Genomic DNA, 14,949 nt, shown 5'->3' with positions numbered 1-14,949 from the left:
CCTCTTCCTATTGCCTTAACCTGCCTGGACCCTTTATTCCTCATCAGCATTATTCTCCATCAGATCCCCTCCAAACACACCCATGTGTGCGTATTATCTCAGTTGGCTGGGTTCCTGTCTGACCAAGGAATCCACATGTGGAAAGCTCTCCTCAGAAAAGGTTGCTTGATTCCAAGCTTCTTTTTCCTAGGGTCTGGCAAACATTTTTAAAAAATTGCACAGGCATTCTAGTTTGTTTCACAGATGGATTTAATTGTATCTTTATGACTTTTTCTGAGCTTTATCCGCTGCAAGTGCTCCCACCCCAGAACCTGTACAAACCATAGGTTACTTTTATATGCAACAATGTGTGAGAATTACCCTTAAAAGTACACCTAGGTCCTTTGGTGATGTTAGTCATTTTAATCAGGAGTCTCATTGAGTTTTCAAAACTGCTTTTATTGTTGCGTTGTTTCTAATTATTGGTATTATTATTCTGTTCTAAATTACACATCACCTTTAGAGTCTTCCACTGTACTTTATTCATTCACAAAAAATCCCCACCCCCACACCCGTGACTCACATTTCCCCCACAGCTATTACATGCTGAGCTAATGTTTTCTTCAAGACATCTATCTCAACTATTATTTTCTGGTTAGTCACTGCCAGCTTAGGCCCCATCAGTATCTATTAATGTTAGGACTTTTTGCCCTGACCCATGCATAAATTATCTATGCCTCCCAGTTGGATTGGGGGAAAGTTTCTCCAAATCTCACAAAACACACATAAAACAATTATTTTTGTTCCCCCCCCCCTGTGCTTTCTACAGGAGGAAACACGCTGCACATATGGAGAATCAAACCCACATCACTGAGTTCATCCTCTTAGGCTTCTCCAGTGATCCAAAACTCCAGATCTTACTCTTTGCAACCTTCCTGTTGATTTATTTGATAACTCTGTCTGGCAACCTGGCCATCATTTTGGCTATAAGAATGGATGCTAATCTTCACACTCCCATGTATGTCTTCCTTTCTCATTTGGCTTCCCTTGATATTGCTTTTTCTTCTGTTACAGTTCCTAAAATGTTAGAAGACTTCCTTTCAGCCAGAAAAGCAATCACTGTTGATTGTTGTTTTACCCAGGTCTTCTTTGTCATGACGCTTTCAGTGGGAGAGGGTCTCCTCCTCTCTGTGATGGCGTATGATCGGTACGTAGCCATCTGTCACCCCTTGCATTATAATGTGATGATGACCAAACGGGTCTGTTCTCAGCTGGTGTGCAGTGTGTTGCTCACTGGCGTTCTCTATGCTCTACTGAACACCCTTCTGCTAACAACTCTGCACTTCTGCAGGGCCAATGTAATCCATCACTTCAGCTGCGAAGCCCCACAACTGTTCAAACTTTCCTGCAGCAGCACTTTTGCAAACCAAATGGTGATTTTCACCCTTGGCTCATTTTTAGGGATGGGGGCTCTTTTCGTTACACTGGCTTCCTATATTCACATCATATCCGCTGTCTTGAGGATACGCTCCATGGAAGGGAAACGCAAGGCCTTTTCCACTTGCACATCTCACGTGACAGTTGTTGTGCTGTACTATGGAACAATTTTCTTCAGGTACCTGAAGCCAACCTCAAAGAACTCTCAGGATCAGGAAATGGCTCCCTCTGTCATTTACTTTATTGTGATACCCATGTTAAATCCCATCATCTACAGCCTCCGTAACCAAGAAGTGAAGAGAGCGCTACATCATATGGTGTGTAGAAAATTTAACAAATGAAGATATTTAATTTGTTTTCAAAGTTCATGTAGTCGGTGTTTTCAAATGACAAACTGGCATTTGCTCACCAAATACATTTTGAGAAGCACCTTCTGTCTTCTACCTGTAGCGCAGAGCATCTCCTTTGCATGCAGAAGGTCCCAGGTTCAATCCCTGGCATCACCAGCTGAGGCTGGGAGAGCCTCCAGTCTTATATGCAAAGTATACATATAAATCAATATAATAATGTAAACAAAAATGTATTATTGCACAGTGAAATGCTTTGCAAAAAAAAGTCTGTATTTGAGAAAATTACATATAATGATTATATGGGGAGAGATTTGCGCTACCATGCTGATGAATTTTCATGAGGCACTGTTGTTGTTTTTCCATCAAAAACTGATGTGACTATCTGGATAACAAAATTTAAGTTTGGGAAAACATGAGAAACATAGAAACTGAATTTTATGTATACCCTCATTCCTAGCTGCTAGTCAATGTATAAAATACTAAACTGGATTAAACTCCCTTGCACATAATCTGGTTATGAATGAGAAGTGTTATCTAGTCTAAACAAAATAAAAAATAAAAAAAATCCTTCCAGTAGCACCTTAGAGACCAACTAAGTTTGTTATTGGTATGAGCTTTCGTGTGTATGCAAACAAGCTCATACCAAGAACAAACTTAGTTGGTCTCTAAGGTGCTACTGGAAGGGATTTTTTAATTTTTTATTTTGTTTTGACTATGGCAGACCAACACGGCTACCTACCTGTAACTGTTATCTAGTCTGTCAGTGAGATCTGGGTGGGTGAGCAGGGTGGAGTTAGTCTTACTGAGCTGTGCCCCCGGGTACTCAGTGGAGCTTCAGGTTTGGGGAGGGGGAGTTGCTGTAGTCTATAGAGATTCCATTTTTCTCTCCAGGCTCCCTGTCCAGCTGAGGAGCATGCAGGAGGAATCTAGCATGTGTGTTCCTGGCATTGGGCAATTAGGACAGATTATGGATTATGCTGGTTTACTAGCCACCTCACTTCCCTGCAGTTTCCCTGCCTGAGCTGACAGAGCTGGTCTCAGAGGCGTTTTTGAGGACTCCCAGACTGCTGGTTCTGGGGGACTTTAACATCCATGATGGCTGGCTCTGTAGTGGCTCAGGACTTAATGGCTGCTATGACAACGATGGGGCTGTCCCAACATGTCACTTGCCCAACGCATGTGGCAGGCCACACTCTGGACCTTTTTTTTTTGTCAACTGGGCAGGAAGAGGGTGATCTGAAAGTGGGGAACATTGACATCAGTCCCTTGCCATGGTCAGATCACTTCCTGTTGAGCCTTAGGCTTCCAGCACTCCCCCCCCCTTTGCATGGGTGGAGGACCTAAGTGGATGGACTGCCCTTAGAGGCTGATGGATCCAGTAGGCTTCCAGGTGACTCTGGGGGATTTTCTGGTTGATATGACTGGCACTCCTGTTGAAATCCTGGCCAACCTCTGGAATACTGGGCCATTGACACAATCATAACCCGCTCTTTGTTATACTCCAGAGCTTAGGGCAAGGAAACAAGCTGGGAGATGGCTCTCATGCAAGTGGAGGAAAGATCTGGCTGAATGCAAGATGGTTTGAGCATATTACACTGATTCTGGCCAAACTGAACTGGCTGCCAATTAGTTTCTGGGCTGAATTCTAAGTGCTGGTTTTGACCTATAAACCTTAAATGGTTCGGGATTGCAATACCTCAAGGACCACCTCTCCCCCACGAACTGACCTGGACCCTATTATCATCATCTGAGGCCCTTCTTCATGTGCTTTCCCCATGAGAAATCCAGAGGGTGGCAAAGCAAGAAGGGGACATTTCTTTGGTGGTTACCCGTTTGTGAAATTTTGCATCAGAAAAATACAATATAAGCAGATAAAACCAACACCCTACACCCACTGACAGGAACAGTGAATTCATTTCTCCTTCATCCTATTTTTGTCCAGTCCTATATTTTGTGGATTTTAAAGTGTTTGTATGTATACATGAGTGCGCGCACACACAAACACTCTCTCACACACAGTTTGTACACACTTTCCTCTAAAGTATTTATTTTGTACACACCCTCCCACTAAAATACACATTTTTGTATGCTTAAAAAACAACAACCCTGAGACTGTATTTCTAAATTTAGAGAAGTACATAACTTGCTTGATAGGTGTTTACAAGTCCGGGACCAGCAAAAGCCTCTTTGTTTTAAACTGCACACTGAACAATTCCACTTCTTTTCCTACTAGATCTGTCCATACCATATTCAGAAATTACAGAAAGAGGCTCCTACTTAAGCCTCAGCAGGAGAAGAACACAGGGAAGAACATGCCCATAGCACAATAAGAATCTGAATAAAGGAGCTATGCTCATCCCTAACACAATAGAACTCCACCAAATATTAAGTAATCACACGTGAAAGTTTCTGACATGTTGCAAGTGACAAGAGCTAATTCTAGATAATAAAAATAAAAACTGGTTGGCTATGCTACTCAATTCTGTAGATGGTGGGCAAAGGGTTACAATTTACCCTTTTCCCATCACGTAAAAATGAACATGTATGTGTTCATTGTCATCGACTTTTGAATATTTATTTGCTTCTTATCAAAATAGAAATTGATTATTTAATCTTCACTAAAGGAAGGATAATATTTTGGCTTTCTGCCTCAGGCATCAAAATAAATTGGGAGACAAAAATGCTATCTGAGAATGCTTTTTCACACATATCATACCCTCCAATGCGACATGGCCCCAAACTGGAACATCTCCTGGGTCTGCACTCCTGCTTCAGTCATGGACCTGGAAAAAGTATTATTTTCAGGCACAGCATCCCAAAATGCACATTTTGGAGCACTGTGTGAGATCATGGACCTGAAAAACACACATTTGGGGGTAATGTGTGAGATTGTGTACTAGAAAAAATGTTGTTTGGCTGGGGGATATCTAGGCTCTAAATTGTGCAAGAGTATGGCACCCAAAATGGCCACCATGCTCTTGTGGAGAAAAATGGGATGTCTCAGTTTTTCAGGGACAGTTGATAGGTATGACACTCTCTCCAACATACTTCTTCCAGCAAATGAAAGTTGAAAAGGTACAAAGATATTTCTCAATGAGAAAAAAATAAATAAATCTATCTGTGCCATTCAGCATTAGTGAGGGGCACTGAGATTTTGGGGAGGGCACTTGTGCTACAGAAAGATTTTCTTAAAGCTCCTTTGACCTCTTGATTTCTCAGACAGTAAATGAATGGGTTCAGCATTGGAGTGACAATGGTGTAAATGACAGAAACCAATTTGTTTAGGTCAAAAGGGTGGATCCTCTTTGGTCTTGCATACATGAAGAGAGTGGCTGAGAAGAAGATGGTGACCACAGTGAGGTGAGCAGCACAAGTAGAGAAGGCCTTCTTCCTGCCTTGGACAGTTGGGATACGCAAAATGGTACCAATGATACACACATAGGAAACTATTGTAACTGAGAGTGGGACCAGCAGAATTATCAATGCCAAGACAAAGTCCACTATTTCAGCCACTGTCATATCCTCACATGCCATATTTAGCAAAGGTGAAATGTCACAGAAGAAGTGATTGATGATGTTAGGGCCACAAAAGGCTAGGCGAGATATAAATACAACCTTCAGCATTGAGGCGAAGAAGCCAGTTAGCCACGAACCCACAGCTAACTGCAAGCAAAGGCGCTGGGTCATGATGGTTGGATAGCGCAATGGATTGCAGATGGCCACATATCTATCATATGCCATTACAGCAAGAAGGATACACTCTGTACATATGAGAGAGCTGAAAAAGTAGAGCTGTGTCATGCAACCTTCAAATGAGATAGACTTGTCTTCCACCAGGCAGTTGACCAATAGTTTTGGGACAATAACACAGATGTACCACGTCTCCAGGAAGGAGAGGTTGCTGAGGAAGAAATACATAGGTTTGTTAAGCTGAGGGTTGATTTTGATCACAACAATGATAATTGTGTTTTCCAGGAGTGTCAGGATGTAGGCCACAAGGAATATCACAAACAGAAGCACTTGCAGTTCCATTGTGGTTGGAAATCCAAGTAGGATGAATTCCTGGACAACACTCCTATTCTTATGGTCCATGGATCTACAGCAATAGAAATGAAAATAGGAAGGATGAAAACAGAAAAAAATAGGAATGATGCATCCTTATCACTTTGACATCCACAGAGCTCAACTGCCCAGTTTCACAATTTCTTTTACTCTGAAGCTTTGTGGCTCATTCTAGAGTCTCCCAAGTCTGGTTACGTAACAAAATTATTTTGGGATTCATCAGAAGAGCACTAAATTATGCTTTAATTAATTTCTTTGCCGAAGAATTGATGCTTTTGAATTATGGTGCTGGAGGAGACTCTTGAGAGTCCCAGGGACTGCAAGAAGATCAAACCTATCCATTCTCAAAGAAATCAGCCCTGAGTGCTCACTAGAAGGACAGATCCTGAAGTTGAGGCTCCAGTACTTTGGCCACCTCATGAGAAGAGAAGACTCCCTAGAAAAGACCCTGATGTTGGGAAAGATGGAGGGCACAAGGAGAAGGGGAAGACAGAGGATGAGATGGTTGGACAGTGTTCTCGAAGCTACTAACATGAGTTTGGCCAAACTGCGAGAGGCAGTGAAGGATAGGCGTGCCTGGCGTGCTCTGGTCCATGGGGTCACGAAGAGTCGGACACGACTGAACGACTGAACAACAACAACATGTTTGAACATTGAATGTGTGTGTCTAAAGTCAATGAATAGAACAAACACTATTAGATGTACTGCTAGATAAGCTTTTTCATATTTGTAATTGTTAAAAAACGTTTTAAAAGAAAACTATCATCACCATCACCATCACCTCACCTTTTCCCAGTATGGCTTATATATATGAAAACAGCACAGATAAAATGCAGAAGGCTAAAAACAGGTGAATATTAATGACAAATACTAAAGCACTTTTAAACTTTTTTAAAAAAACCCCAAAAACACTGCATTTCAGATTTGGAAATTAAGTGATATCAAATGAACTCATTGAAGCATATTCCTACACTTAACATTTGAAAACAATGATACTTCACTTCAAGGAAAACAACCAAGTGAATGATATTTATAAATTGAAATTTCTTATTTTCCTCCCCCTTTCAATGTACACATTTTAACATCAGTGAATATTATTAGTGATTATCCAGCATAATTTCAGAATTAAGCTTGAAATTGTCATATATCAGATTAACATTTTAGCATTCTTGCCTTTAATTTCCTGGATAATTTTCAGAAAATATCTGTCTCATCTTGTTTAACAATTTGGACTAAATTGGTGTTTAGGGGTTGATACTGTTAAATAGGTTGATTTGATTAATTTGGTTTCATGGTTAAGTTGGTCACATTGTTGACAGGAAAGTGCAGGAAAGGTCAAGGTTAGATAAGGTATCAGGTGAGCACCCCGGGCACCTTTGACCACGAAGGGCATTTCCAGAGTCGGGTTGTTGTAGGTTGTGAGGCCCTTAGGCTGGATATGAAGCATTCTTGAAGCTCACCTGCCACATCTGCACAGAGTTCTGAAGCCCTGGAGTGAGTCCCAGTCTTTGGGGCCTAGCCTTCTTATGCCCCTTAGAATTAGTAGGGTTTGTCTCACCCAATACTGAAGTTAGGATCCCATTCTTCTCAACTGCCCTACAGATATAGTTTAAATAAAATGTGGCCCTAGTCCAACCCATCACTTATACTGTATTTCACTTCTTCATTCCTGGGTCAGGTCACAAATTATATTGTGCTTAGAGACGTTGAGGAGATGATGTCAAAGAAATGATTCTGATCAATATAAAAATTCCTAACTGGATATGGGAATCATCTGAAATGCTTGTTCTGTGCAATGGTACCTTCTTAATTTGAGATGGGCCATCAGCACAAATCTTACATGCCACTTTTGAAAGAACCTTATATTTTATATTATATTTTAAACAAAGTCTGAGGTTCTTTCAGACAGCAGATTCTCAAAACCAGTGGACCTTTGAGCACATGTCAGTAGAAGAGTAACACCTCTTAGTGGTGTTAAGTTCTACTTCTGTTTTCATCCCACAATGTTATGTGTCGCGGAAAGCAGAGGACAGATTTAACTTTAAAGCTGCAATCCTATACAAGGTTGTAGTACCATTCACTGGAAGTGCCAGCAAGTCCCAATGAATTCAGTGGGACTTATTTCTGAGTAGATAAGCATAGGATTGCATTGTCAGTATCCTATTTTCACACTGTTTCTTGTAAATGTTTGTTGTTTAGTATTAAGTGAGTTTTAAAAGTCTCCAGTCATGGAAGCTTAAAATTAAAGTTGAATTTTACATTACAACATAAATTATGAAGTGGCTCACAAATATAATAGATAACTTAAAAAGCATGGGAATGTTCTCTTATATTTTGTGATGGCTATATCATCATCATCATCATTTTATTTATACCCCTCCTTTCCCCCCGATGGGACTCAAGGCAGATTACATATAAAAATAGCATCCACGAAAAATAGAAAAAAATCAATAGTGAAGAAGAAGAAGAAGAAGAAGAAGAAGAAGAAGAGTAGTTTCGATTTGATATCCCGCTTTATCACTACCCAAAGGAGTCTCAAAGCGGCTAACATTCTCCTTTCCCTTCCTCCCCCACAACAAACACTCTGCGAGGTGAGTGTGGCTGAGAGACTTCAAAGAAGAGTGACTAGCCCCAAGGTCACCCAGCAGCTGCATGTGGAGGAGTGGAGACGCGAAACCTGGTTCCCCAGATTATGAGTCTACCGCTCTTAACCACTACACCATGCTGGCTCTCCATTGATAGCATTAATATATATATTTATATACAAATAAAAATCTGTTTAACACATACCAGTAATTATACTAAAAACAGCACAGCACCTTACATGCAATAACACCTATGGAAACAATTCTTAATGAACACTGTTCATTAATTTGGATTGCATTTTATGGCTAAAAGTTCCACATGAGAATTTATCAAACCTTGATTATTATTAATTAATTGTATGAAAACGCATTGTTTTTAAAAAAAATCACTCAAATTTGAACATGCCATACAGTTTGTCTTAGATTTGTGTTCATTAAAGTTTAAATATCCATCTTTCCACATTGTAAAATGTGGGACGAATAATGCATTTCCTGAAATATAGAGGTATATCATAATTGTTGAAGAAACCATCTCCTTTCAGATTTACAAAAATTGAAACAAAGAAATGCAATGGAATGTGAAGTTCCTCGCTTCCTACCTTACTCCATGAGTTTTTTTCCTCTATTATTACTTGCAGATAAAATTTCTGCCACATTTCAGTAACATAACTGTTTATCATTAGAAAGGAAATGGGAAGATTTTCAGAAGTGGCCTTAATTTCTGCAGTAATATGAAAAGTTATATTTCAGGATATTGATTCCAGCAGAGAGAGATACTCTTTCCTTTCCAGAGTTCTGTAACTGAAAGATCAGCACACATCTCTCCCAAAAGAGTAGCAATCTTGCATCACATTTGCAAGCAGAGTTTGTACTATTTAGGAAATGTTTTCAAAAGCTTCACTGTGTATACCAATATTCTTGTGCAGAGATTAATTACCTCACAGAATTGGGGCTCATTTATATGTGCATTTCCCATTTTAGCATTACTTTAATCATCAACATCATTTAATGTATATTACCGGTAAATGGTTTACAAAGTATAAAAACCAATTGCACAGACATTAAAATATGAACTACCTGTTTCAAAATACCCCTCTCCTTAAAAACACCTCCTTTTTAAAGTGCTAAAACTAATGCAGGACAATAATTTCTATTAAAAAAAAAAAACACAATACTGAAATAAACAAAATAAGCCAGTTGCATCCTTTACCTGATCTACATGTGAACTCCAATGAATATTTCATCATATACTGGATGGTATATTTCTGATCAAATTTTGAGCAAGTCAAATTTATTTTTTCTTTTAACTTAGAGCTTCTGTGAAGACAACTTGTAACTGTGTTGGATTAAACAAAGTCTAATCCAGTAAGAAGTTATGATGAAAAATTTATGCCGCCTTACCAAAATCAGCAGAATTCTCAGAAGAGCAATGCAGCTTGAACTGCCTCAGTGTATAAGTTATCCTGCTAACAAGGGATATCAAGGGAGCTAAATACTCAGGAACTGGCTTGTAGAATGCCTTCACAAAGGCAGCTGACAGGACAATAACTCAGAGTTATTTGACTTCTACTACACACCATGAAATATGTAAACAAGATGCTATTGTAATTTATACTGTTCTGAAGCATGAATGTACTTTAAGAAATTCAAACCCGTGTCCATTCACATGGTCAAAACTGTGTAAATTAAGAATTCAATATTTTTATTCTTGATCTACAGCTCTTATTTATATTAGTTCATAAGCTCAAGGCATTTTCAGCATGTAGCCTTGTTCCCTACATCCAGGAGGTGCCGGCTCCTGGGTACTGAGTGCTCCCCCTATATTTTTTGGGTAAGGGCCGTGGCCGCCAGATGTCCTAAAAGTGCAGAGCCAAAGTGTGGAGCCGAGTGCAGCATGTCCCCAGTGGCTGGCTCCTCCTTCTCCTGCCATAGAGCGGAAGAAGGGTTGAAGCAGCCTCCTGTCAGTGCTAGTGTCAAGAAGAGGCAGACGAGGAGCTGGCCATTGATTCGCAGGACTGCCACATTTGACTCCACCTCCAGACATCCTGACAGCACACACATGATGTCAGGATGTCACGTCATGTGTGTGACATTGCACCCCCATCATCCTCATAAGCTTGTCCCTCTGCCTACATCAAGGCACTTTTAATTCACTGGTGGCTGGATTCTTCATGTATCAGCCACATACTTTGTATGTGATGCTCATAAAAGATGAAGAAGGAATGTAGCAAACATGAAAAAGCGCAGAACTTTTCTAATCAACCAATGTGATGTGTTATATCAGCCCAAATATATCATCTGAACTACCTCTGAGAAAACTGGTAGGGTATATGGGATGGATGTACAAATCACCAAACAACGTGGCTGTTACTTATGGTCATAGAGGTGTCCAGAACTGTTTGGTGAGTCACCTTTGTCGAGAGAGTGAGTAGAAATGCAAGCAAACATAAAGGGTGATTAGACTGAAGCACAGACACAGTGGTAGCACATAAAGTTAATGAATACCATAATATGCAAACTGTAGGCCAAGCTCCATTTCCCCAAAATGATGTCTACTTCTGTATCCCACAATTTGTTTATGCCCCCTGTGTTCCTGGTGTCCTAAGTTTAAAAAAAGGTACAGAATCTCTCTCTCTCTCTCTCTCTCTCTCTCTCTCTCTCTCTCTCGCACACACACACACACACACACACACACACACAACTTTCAACAGTTATACCACCTATGATTTCTGGTTGCCCCACGAATAAGTATGTTACAGCAGTGACTTAAGACAGGGCCTGTCATGCTTTTATCCTGCATTTTTATGCTGCGAACCGCCCTGAGATCTTCAGATAAAGGGTGGTATATAAATTTAATATAATAATAAGTAATAATTTCTGTGGTGACACCATGGCTAAGGAACTCCTTCCTGTGAGAAATATGATGAGTTTCGGACATCTCTTTTCACCACATTTTTTGAAGGCAGTTAATCCATGTTGCCTATTTGGAAATAGGGAGTGCCCTCTGCTATTGGTTTGACGCAGATTTTAATTGTGGTTTTAATAAGCTATATTGTACTTTATAATTTTAATTATGCATCTTATGTCAATCTTGGGGGTATTTATGATGATGGGCGGCATGTGCATTTTTTAAAAAAATAATTAATTAATTAAAGAGCTACCCCTTGCTGGGGAAACCCCCTCTCCTATACTTGCTTTTGATCCTGTGGGGAGCTGTTGTTTACAGCCATCTATCTCGCTATGCCTCATTCTGAGTCTCATGGCCACTGGACTCCATGCTTCGTCCTGCTAGGATACTTGTAATGTTACCAGAAAAATGTTTGCCACCATGAAAAGGGGAGGGGAGGGGAGGAATACACACTGTGGTGGGAAGCTTTTCCTGTCCCACAAAGTACAGTAAGGAATCACACTATCAATACCTTGTTATAACAGCCTCTCAGCCTTCTCAGTGAAGAAGTTACATTAAGTACTGCACTTTTAATAATCATAATTATTTTTTTACAATAAAAAATGTTAAAAAAATATGCCTCATCTTATACATGGATAGCAAATGGAGGGGGGGGGACAGGTGAATGCTTGTAGCCGCGAGCAGGAGCTTGTCAGTAGCGATTTGGTGGGTGATTGATAGCTGCTTCAAGGGCTGCTTTGGATTGGCTGCTGCTGCGCTAATTGCGTGGGTGATTGGTTGCTTCAGCAAAGGCTATAGTGGATTGGCTGTTGCTACGGCAATTGTGATGCAGTTCGTTGACAGTCAAATGGCAGTGGCCTGCGTTTAGTGATTTTTGGCACCCCCCCCCAAAAAAAAGCTCAACAACTCCGGGCAAGCCTCCCCCCCCCCCAAACTCCATATGTTATACGCATGTTATACACGGGAAAATACGGGACTATGTTTGAACATTGAATGTGTGTGTCTAAAGTCAATGAACAGAACAAACACCATTAGATGTACTGCTAGATAAGCTTTTTTATATTTGTAATTGTTTTAAAATGTACATTTTCAGTCTTGTTCCCAATTATGGTAAGAGATAAAAAGGATATTATTATTTTTTTAAAAAAATCATTTCAAAACTAAGTTAAGTAGTCACTGTCAAAGAGTTTTGACATGATTTTAGATATGAGCTAAGATTTCTTAGAAAATTTTAAGCAGAAGTCACTTTTTTAAAAAAACCAAACAACCACACGAATTCTATATAAAATTGTGTGCTTCCACATTTTTGTTCATTCTTTGACAGCAACCACTATTTCCCTGTGCACATTTTCATCAGCCCTCTGTCTCCAAACCAAATTTACTAGTGTATGAATTGGATAACATTTGCTTCTGACCATGCAGCATTTTGAATCACTGTGAGCAAGTGTTCTCATGAGAGAGATTATAAAGAAGAGGATCAAAGGGTTTGATTGGAGGTCTGATCTGTATTTGTGAGTCATTTCTTATATTTGAGACTATAAGGGATTCTTATCTGTCTGGTATGAGTCTAATGGTCACTAGTGGTAATCGTGGTTTCAGCATTCCTGCTACAAATTATCTTTTTCATGGCTTCCTTCACATCTTGATTCCTGAGGCAGTAAATGCATGGATTCAACATGGGGGTGACAATAGTGTATACAATGGACACGAGCTTATTGAGATTAAAAGAATGGATTCTTCTTGGTCGGGCATACATGAAGAGAGTGGCTGAGTAGAAAATAATAACCACAGTGAGGTGTGACGCACAGGTAGAAAAGGCTTTTCTTTTCCCCTTGGCTGTGGGGATACGCAAAATCGTGCCTATTATGCACACATAGGAGCCAATAGTGACAGACAGTGGGATTATGAGGATAAGGAGGGCAAATACAAAATCCACCATCTCAGCCACAGTTCGGTCCGTGCAGGAGAGGTTCAGCAAAGGTGAGATGTCACAGAAGAAATGGTTGATGATGTTGGGTCCACAGAAACTCAAGCGGGAAATGAAGAAGACTTTCAGCATTGAGATTAGGAAACCAGCAAGCCAAGATCCCACAGCTAACTGCAAACAGAGCCGGGAATTCATAATGACTGGGTAGCGCAGTGGGTTGCAAATGGCGATGTAGCGATCATAAGCCATGACAGCCAAGAGGACACACTCGGTGCAGACTAGGGATATGAAAAAGTAGAGCTGGGACATGCAGCCTTCAAAGGAAATGCTTTTGTTCTTTGCTAGGAAGTTAACCAGGAGCTTGGGAACAGTCACAGAAATGTACCAGGTCTCCAGGAAAGACAGGTGGCTAAGGAAAAAGTACATAGGTTTTTGGAGATGGCTGTTTGTCCTGATCAGAGTGATGATCACAATGTTCTCGAGAAGGGTCAGGATGTAGATAACAAGGAAAATTACAAAGAGCAGTATTTGAAATTCTATGGCAGTGGGGAAACCAAGGAGAATAAACTCCTGCACTCTGGTCTGGTTTTCCAGCTTCATGCCTGATCCAATGACCTGAAGAAAAAGGAGTAAACAAAATCATGCTAAGATGCGGGTGGTGATTATGCCATCAAACCAAAAAATAATTTTAATGTGTTTAAAAATACAAGACAGAATAGAAGAAGAAGAAGAAGAAGAAGAAGAAGAAGAAGAAGAAGAAGAAGAGGAGGAGGAGGAGGAGGAGGAGGAGGAGGAGTATGTTTCTGTTGATTGGGCATTATCTGTAAGTGTGTAAAGGAGCAGAAGAGAAGAAAAAGAAGAAGAGTTTGGATTTGATATCCCACTTTTCACTACCCGAAGGAGTCTCAAAGCGGCTAACATTCTCCTTTCCCTTCTTCCCCCACAACAAACACTCTGTGAGGTGAGTGGGGCTGAGAGACTTCAGAGAAGTGTGACTAGCCCAAGGTCATGCAGCAGCTGCATGTGGAGAGTGTAGACACGAACCCGGTTCCCCAGATTACGAGTCTACCGCTCTTAACCACTACACCACACTGGCCTGAAAGAACAGGACAAACCACATTGTGAGGACATCCCTCAACACTAATACAGAGGCAAAAGTTGAACATACTTTTGCTCTTTCCCTCCACATCTGCATCCACTTCCCAAAATGTGGTTCCACAGGGTAAAAGGGCATTTAAACCTGCTTTTGGAAGTGGATTCAGGGGGCTGCAGATGTGGGATAGTGGGAATTTGAGTCTGATGACATTTCCCGTAACAACAACATGAGAAAGTGTCATCACAGGTCCATTGGAATGGTAGAACATCTGCTTTGCATGGAGAAAGTCCCAGAGAAACTTTGGAGAACTGCCAGTGTATGTAGAAAATACTGAGCTAGATGAACCAATGGTCTGAACCAGCTCCCTGTGTTCCTATTACCACCAACATAGTATATATCACCTTAATCAAGCTTATCTAATGGAAATCAAGCATACAATAAAGAGGAAACAACTCATGTAAGAAGCCTGCATTCTAATATCATAACCACTGGGTTAGTTCATGCATAAATGACTGCCATACAGCATCAGGTGTTGATTTGCATGGTATGTGACCAAGTCATGCCAGATCAAATGCCACAGCCAGAACTTTTCTATCAAGTCACAT

General features: G+C 40.5%; 1 protein-coding gene across 1 annotated transcript; it reads right to left on the bottom strand.

The window, feature by feature from the left end:
- Positions 1 to 675: 675 nt before the first annotated feature.
- Positions 676 to 13,848, bottom strand: LOC117057865 (olfactory receptor 1E3-like). The gene is made up of 3 exons (XM_033168704.1): positions 12,893 to 13,848; positions 4,945 to 5,862; positions 676 to 790 (listed from the first exon to the last, which is right to left on the bottom strand). Exons 1-3 carry the CDS (start codon positions 13,846 to 13,848, stop codon positions 676 to 678), a joined length of 1,989 nt encoding a protein of 662 aa, XP_033024595.1.
- Positions 13,849 to 14,949: the final 1,101 nt, after the last annotated feature.

Source organism: Lacerta agilis, chromosome 14 (assembly GCF_009819535.1).
Source record: "Lacerta agilis isolate rLacAgi1 chromosome 14, rLacAgi1.pri, whole genome shotgun sequence".
Taxonomy (NCBI): domain Eukaryota; kingdom Metazoa; phylum Chordata; class Lepidosauria; order Squamata; family Lacertidae; genus Lacerta; species Lacerta agilis.
This window is presented reverse-complemented; position numbering and strand designations above follow the sequence as displayed.

Bases quoted from the DNA above. Each gene is read 5' to 3' on its own strand.
- LOC117057865 (XM_033168704.1), bottom strand. From the start codon at position 13,848: ATGAAGCTGGAAAACCAGACCAGAGTGCAGGAGTTTATTCTCCTTGGT. The intron at 5,863-12,892 runs TTAGACTCATAC...CTATTGCTGTAG, and splicing joins ACGATTACCACTAGTGACCA to ATCCATGGACCATAAGAATA. The intron at 791-4,944 runs CTGTAGCACAAG...AAAGCACAGGGG, and splicing joins GGAGCTTTAAGAAAATCTTT to GGGGGGAACAAAAATAATTG.